This window comes from Pteropus medius, unplaced genomic scaffold, assembly GCF_902729225.1.
Source record: "Pteropus medius unplaced genomic scaffold, Ma_sr-lr_union100, whole genome shotgun sequence".
In the NCBI taxonomy this organism is placed as follows: Eukaryota; Metazoa; Chordata; class Mammalia; order Chiroptera; family Pteropodidae; genus Pteropus; species Pteropus medius.
In genome coordinates, this window is record NW_024352785.1 from 10,087,303 (window position 1) to 10,095,025 (window position 7,723).

The 7,723-nt window shown below is 31.8% G+C and overlaps 1 protein-coding gene across 2 annotated transcripts in view; it reads right to left on the minus strand.

Moving 5' to 3' along the window:
* Positions 1–530: 530 nt before the first annotated feature.
* The window catches only part of ATG12 (autophagy related 12), an 11,024-nt gene continuing 3,831 nt past the window's right edge, over positions 531–7,723 (minus strand). Inside the window, exons 2-4 of one of the 2 annotated variants that reach the window (XM_039848494.1) lie at positions 7,568–7,704; positions 3,005–3,067; positions 531–2,279 (exon numbers count right to left, since the gene is read on the minus strand). In XM_039848494.1, the coding sequence (XP_039704428.1) occupies positions 2,220–2,279; positions 3,005–3,067; positions 7,568–7,704 (260 nt within the window). In that variant the 3' untranslated portion in view covers positions 531–2,219. The remainder of the gene's footprint in view (positions 2,280–3,004; positions 3,068–7,567; positions 7,705–7,723) is intronic. The other variant, XM_039848495.1, reaches the window with a different exon arrangement.

The following is a 7,723-nucleotide window of genomic DNA, read 5'->3' on the forward strand; positions in this document are numbered from 1 at the left end:
TAGACGATATTTAAGGTCCCTTCAGTGTTAAAACTTCTAGAAAATCAGATTCCAGGAAGTATCCAATCTTGATTACAGATAAACATTATTAGCTTACCTTATACCCTAAATATGAGGAACTCATTATGAAGTCCTTGGCATAGATACCTTCAAAGATGGAAGCACAATATTCTTATATATACTCTGTGTGCTGTGGGTCATCTTTGCACAGTTAAGATAAAGCATGACATTATTGACATTGATTTTCTCATAAACATGGAAAACAAAATATAAACTGAGAGAGTTGTTTCCCGCCCCCAAGTTCAATTACAATTAACAGTTTAAACCAGACATCTGCAAAAATATTTGTGAATTGTGTTTAGGTTCCAGTCACCCAATAACTAATGGGATCCACGCTTACAAGTAAATGTTGCAAAGTTAGCATAGAATGATTATTTGAATAAGGAATAAGAGATAATATTATAAATATGGTTTGAAAGCCCTATATATTCTTCAAGGTTATTAGGAAAAAAATAAGTAAGGTATACATATTTCACTAACCTTGAATTTAATAAACTAGTAAGTTCTTTATATCAAAAAAGAATTAAAATGTCACAAATTCAAACTCAAGTAGTTTTGATTATTGAGGTAGTAAATATTCTTATCACTGAAACCTTAGTGGCAAATATAAAACACATTTTTACTATCTGTTAAATACACATATAAATATATTCACATCCTTCAGTAAACTGAATGGACAAAGCTAGAGAACAGATCTTTTCCATATCGAAACGATTTGACTTGAAATTACACTTTCCAGTTTTCAACATATAGACAAATTTCTTACCTACTCTTACAAGATAAATTTGCACAGTTCAACCTGTATTATTCCAATGCTAACTACTAGCTGTATTAATTATACAGGAACATTGGTATAAGGGGTCTTATGAGTTCATTCTTGGACAAAAAATGAAATCTGAACAGTGATTTCATTACCGTAAACAGAATTGTTCCTTAGTATCCCCTAATGCTAATGTATGGCAGATCATTAACCATAAAGTACATTCTGGGATTAAGGGACATAAGTGTAGTTCAAAGTCCTTTGACTAAATCATACCATTCCCATTACTTCTGAAAATAAACACTTATTATTCTTATACACACCTTAGATCCTGTTTGAACATTCCATTCAATTTATTGGAATGTTTTTTTTTTAATGCTGCATTACAAATATAATACAGAATGAAGAAAAAAAGTTAAATCTCACTTCAAGCAACTATCAGTCTAATAGCATTAGTAAAAATGGTACTTTTAGTCATGGCACGAAATACACAAAATTTGGGGCTATTCTTCAATTATTCTTGGAGCATTTTCAAGTTGAAAATGCATCACAAAAAACTCAGAGATGTTGCCACATTTACTTGAGTGCTTTGGACACTAAAAATAAGACAAACTAACATCACAGCTATAACCATTGGGACTCAAGAAACATCAAATGACTCATTTGTCCAAAATTTGTAAAATTTCTTGTTTTTCAATAAAATAATTAAATCTAAACCATGCATATTCTTTAAAGCAGTCTTCCAGTGTGTCCACATATATGCTCTCACAGATAGAGGTTTGCTAGAAATTAGCAGGAACTGCTTTTTTCCTCCATTATCATTTGGCAAAGATGTAAAACCAAACTGCCTCTTTCTGCTGGCTGGGCTGCCCTCTACTGGACTATTTAAGGTATAAAGCCAGCAGGTCAATGACATTTTGTTTCATAAGGTTACACAGTAGGTACAAATGTAAATGAAAACAGGCATATCTCATATTTCAAACAAACTGAACTTCACTGAATAAGCACAAAAAGAATCCTTTAGTAAACTAAACTGACTTTTACAGTGGGAAAAAAAAAATCAGCAAAGCGCTGATTCTAAAAAGTAAACAATTTCAGTTATTTTGAGAATTGGTAATAAAGCTTTGTACAATCAGTCTCCTTTTCTATACCCTGGAGTAAATTATAGTAATGGGTATACGCTAATGTCAATCTTTTATGACGATTTCTCTATTAATGCTAATCACATTTTTGAGTCATCTACTCTACGGATTTTTTAAATGCATAAACATGGGTCATAGTAGATAACATGCTGAGTAGGTCATATCCACAAGTCTTGTGCCACAAGTATCAAAACTTTTCAGAGCTGTTTCCTTTGTGAAGACTCATTTTAAGTTATCAATATCTTTTTCTCTGTAGTTCATCCCCATGCCTGAGATTTGCAGTAATGTAGGACCAGTTTGCCATCACTGCCAAAACACTACAAAAAAAAAAAGGAAATAAACTTTTGTTATTCTTAGGTGAAAGAAAAAATGTTATGTAGCATAAATATCCTCATACATGTATGTGTAAGTTATCTATAAAGCTATTTCGTTCAGGAGATGCAAATTGCTATCAGACATATAGCAGTAATCATAAATGTCTAATAAAACCTGTCCTTTAAACATCTGTAGATGTACTTAGATATTTTAGTCTTTTCTCAATATCTCTCACTATAATGCATATACTGTTTTCTAGTAGTGGTGCTAGTGTATATACCATAATGATTACTGTCATGAAACTATAGGAATGTTGAATAAAGAAATTCTTCTTTATTTTTTTAAATAAAGAAATTCTTATGTAGTCTTCCTTTTAAATTTCTTGGAGGCAAATCTGGATTACTGATTACATAAACAATGTAATCAGAAGAAACTAATTAGGTAAAAAAGGAGACCTTGCTTTCCGGGTATACTTCAAAGTCATCTTCTGTTTGTATTATTCATTAATTCTTTAATCACTGTATAATTTATTGAGATCCAGCTATGTTCAAGGTATTAAGAGATATAACAGAAAACAAGAAAGTAATCTCCTTTTTCCTGATGGGCAATTCAGAATGGCATCTCTTAATGATGTGAATTAATAATCTCTTAAAATAAAAATGTGAATTAATCATACTATTCATAGATGTACATATTCCATTAAGAAAATAAAGCAGTAATGTTCTACCTCATAGAGAGTTCCAACTTCCTGGTCGGGAGAAGGAGCAAAGGACTGATTTACATAAATAAACTGCAAGAAAGAAAAAAAAAACATGACTATTAATGGTATCCTGATTAATTTGCATTTTTTCTGAGTTCCATTCAGCCAGCTATTTCAAATTCTTTGTCTTCAGAACTGAAGAAAGCTTCCCTAAACTCCTTTTTCTAATTCTCATAAATTTGTCAACTACTAATTAGATCTTTATGAATATCATGTCTTCTTCTGGAAAAAGAAAGAGAATATTTGGTCTGAGGACTGTGGTCCCCAACTTATTATAACTAAACAACTTTTAAATATTGTTTTTACATATAGCTTTTGAAGGTTTATTCAAGAAATTAAATTAAAATTTTCCCATTAAAGACAAAATTTTTCCTAACAAAGTTTCACATGCACAGCTTAAAATCAAGAAATCTAATATTTGAGATAGTCTGTGTATTTTTCTTGGGTAAATGACATACATGGCTGGATCTGTTTTGACCTTTACTACCCTTGAAAACTCTTAAAGGTACTGCGCTCCAGGCTGGATGCCACTACTATAAAATCTCTTGTAGCCAAATAAGATAGAAAAAAAAAATGTAACATAATTGAAACCTGATGTCCTTACAGTCTTGTTTTTTGAAGGATTCATTGTTCAATGTTTCAGTTTAGTTCATTTTTACTAAAACATTTCTAGTACAGGTATCTTCTGCTTTTTGAAAGTTCGTATTACAAAAAACCTACATTAGTACCTGTTTTCACTAATTGAAAGAATTCGAAGAGGATTCTCGCTTTTACGAAGAAAGGTGAAGAGAAAATAATTTCCAGTGTATGTTTTGCAGTGAGCCATGATAGAAGCAGCACATACCCCAGGAGTTGAGAGTGGCCCTGCCAAGCTCCTTCTCTGGGAACTACACTCAGTATCTCAGCATCACACCACCATACCTCTGAACTGTGTCTGTATTTGTGCTCTTATTTTCTGCATTCATTAGCAAGATGTGTCCTAAGGTATCAGAAAGCCCAAGAGAGCTCTGAAGGCTGTTATGCTTAGCATAAAACTATATAATTAGGCATATTTAGTATGTTTTGGTAAGTAATTTTTAGGGGGTCTATGAATGCTAAAAAATTTTCCATAATAAAGTAATGTAACTACTTTTTTGTTTTATGCCATTTTGGCTTAGGAAAGGTTTCATAGGAATGCTCTACTTTTGGATAGTGGAGAAAACCTAAACTTAAAAAGTTCCTGAAGATACTGAAACAAAAGGTTACAGTGTCGAAGTAACTTTTAATAATTCTCTTTTTAGAAAACAAAACATTATTTTCAGGTAACATATTCAATTTTCCTTTGTCTATAGTCAAATTCTAAGACTAAAATTTCTCAGGTTTAACATAGTCTTTAAAACCCAACAATAATTGGTTGATAGACACTATTTGGCTCACCAACTATAACAAGAATAAGTACTGCTTACATTTCTCCTTTAGGCAATACAATGTGGTAATCAAGAATAAGGGCTCTACTGAGACAGATCTAGGTTTGAATTCTGGCTCTAAATACACATAACTTTTTTCAGCCTGTTTCTTTATTTGTAAATATGGAAAATAATAGTACCTGTGTTTCTTGGGGCTGCTAGGAAAAATAAAATGAGACAGTATCAGTGCCTAGTATATGTACTCAGTAGACATTAGTTATAATTATTATTTAAAAATATCTCATGCGTAAATATCAATTCATGGTTAAGGTTAATAGTCTAATATAAAAATTTAGAAACCTAACAGAGATCAGTGTGCATTGAAATGTGAATTTCTGTAATATACATACAATCATTTTTTAGCTCTTAGAGTTTATCTATGAGTAAACATAGATTTTTCTCTTTTGGAATTTTAAATTAGAAGGGCTCTCGATGACAGTTTATTTCAGTAAACATTCACTGAGTGTCTTATGTGGTAGGAATTACACAAGGAACTATGAAGATTAATATGATAGACCCACACAATGACTTTTCAATCTACTGGAGAGGTAGACACATAGATAAGAATACAGATGAGAAAAGTGCATCTGACAAGGTATATAGTATACAGAGATGTGGTAATAGTTTAGCCTAGCAAAAAGGTCGGGGAAAACCTCCTGGAAGATACCTGAGAAATAAATGGCATTTAACCAGCTGAGGAGGGTAGTAATTAGGACTTTGTAGGCAAAAGAAAAGATGGTTTGAGTGTTGAGGGGACAGAAGAGTAAATGTAGTAGAGAACTACAGGAACTCAATATGATTTTTAATAGGAGTTGGCAACTGGAGGCGACTTTAATTATTAAAAAAAGGTAATTCAGCTAGTTTAAAATTCCACAGAAGTAAAATTTTCAAAACGCAATCTTTTGTTAAATGCTAGAACTTGGGAAGATAAAATTATTTTAACTTTAAAGAATAATGATTTGTTTTTAAATCATCAGTCTTTATGTTGATGTCCCTCTAGCTATTTTGGATGTTATAAAGCTCTTTCTTAGATTCTTCAGGAAGGGTTCATGGGAATACTATTCTCTGAGTTCTTGTACACTGCTGCTTGTGCCCTGATTAAAAGTCAGTTGTTGTATATAAAATCCTTATCTCACACGTTCTTTCCTTGTATCTTTGCTGTCAAGTTTGATGATAATCTAATTTTATTTCTAAGTCAGGTCCTCTTTTTTTCCTTAGATATACAAAAGATTTTTTTCTTTTTATTTCAAGTCCAATAATTTTAACAGAATGTGTTTTGATGCTTGTTATTCTCAGGTACTTGGTATATTTTTTCAATATGTAGTTTCAAATTTTTTTAAAGAAATTTCCCTTGAATTATAGTTTTAAATATTTGTTTTGTTCTTTTGCTTTCTTCAAGGGCTCCTATTACTCATATGTTCACCCTCTTTTGTTTACATTCAGTATTTGTCACTTTTTCTCAAATCTTTTACCTTTCATTTCTTTTTTATTTTAAAAATTCTTTTTTTGCCTTCTATTTTTTAAGGCATTATCTGTTTGTTTGCTCTTGTTCCTTCTAGTTTAGTCTTCATTTCTGAAATATTATTTATAATTCTTTTCCTGAGCCCTGTCACTTCATTTGTTTTATTAATGCTGATTTATGTTGTTCTTTCATGTCCTGTATCACGTTCTTAATCTTTTAGTTTGTTTTGAAGTAATAAGTTATAGCTACTGACCTGTCTTGTAAGCACATTTTTCTGGCATGCTTTTATTGTCTTTAGCAATGTTATTTTTATTTTCAATAACATTGTATTAGATTTAATCGACACTTTTGTTAAAGGTTGAACCATATGCAATTGCTGTTTTTATAGTTTAAAATGGTTGACTAATGACAATTTTACATGGTTCAACCAAACAAATGTTGATATTAATCAAGTTCTTTCAGATTACTGGATATAGGCAATACAAAATGATAAGACTCTAACATTAACATAGAACATAGCACCATTTCATCTTTTCTTCTACCTATAAATTAATGCTTTAATTACTTGGTACTCCCCTGGATTTCCACTTCTCTAACTCTTCATGAAGCACCTTTAGTAGAGACATAGCTTCTGCTCATTTCTCTCAAGTATAAGTCCTCATTCCTCTGACTTTTCCACTTAGACTTGACCTCTTGGAAAGGTCCTCTGCTCCTGAGGTTTTAGCTACCATAAGCAAGTGGATGACACTATGATCTTCTTGCCCATCTTTCGCCACTTAATTAAATTCTGTACGGCCCTCATAAAACCCATGCTTTTCTCACTCTGATTGATCACAAAGGGAGATGGTCACCTGCAAAAGTCGAATATTCCCAACACTTTTCCTAAACAACTACTTTTGGAGGAATCTCTGGCTCTATGCTATTCTTACCTCAAAAACTTCTAGTGACTGACCTATCTTGTACTTATTCTTGCACTTACGTTCTCTTAGTGAGAACCACTTACAGCTAAACTCTCAGATCAGTATTAATATTGATCAAGATTATGATCTGTAGATAATAGTGTATGATATATTAACATAACTTGCAATGACAATCCAAATACATGTAGATACTTAAATTTCTGTTGTTAAATACCAAGTTAAAAACCGGTGGCATTTAAAATATTAATCCTTACAACTGCCACCATAAAGTGCTTAACATGTACTATAATATGAAATAAGTATATATTGTAATTCTTCCACAACATATGGCAAAGATATATTGCCTACCTCAAGAAGAATGGGAAAGAAGCAACAATATCAAAACAAATTTTAAAACCCCAAACTTTCTGTATTAATGTTCTATAATATATCTTTCTGTATCAGTGACTTTTTGAGGAAAACAACCAATACAGTAGGTCAAAAAATCAGTTCACATTATAAAAGAACTCTAAAATTCATTTACTTTCAGGGTTCCACAGAGAATCCTTCAATAAAGTACAGAAATTCCACCAACAAAAGAAATAAAATGTTACTGAAGTAACATGTGTGGCTCCATATACATTTCTATATATAACAGTTATTCATTGTTGCCTAGGAGCTATTGTTAATTTTTGTAGGGAAATATTCACCATTGGTTTCATACCAACTGTTCTGAGGCCACAAGTTTAAGAAACTTTTTGATGAAGTCAATGAGTCCTTGGATAGTTCGGGTTCGCTCTACAGCCCACTTCTTTGTTTTCATTATAGGGGTGTCTCCTACAGCCTTTAGCAAGATGTCAACTGTAAAAGGCAAAAAAAA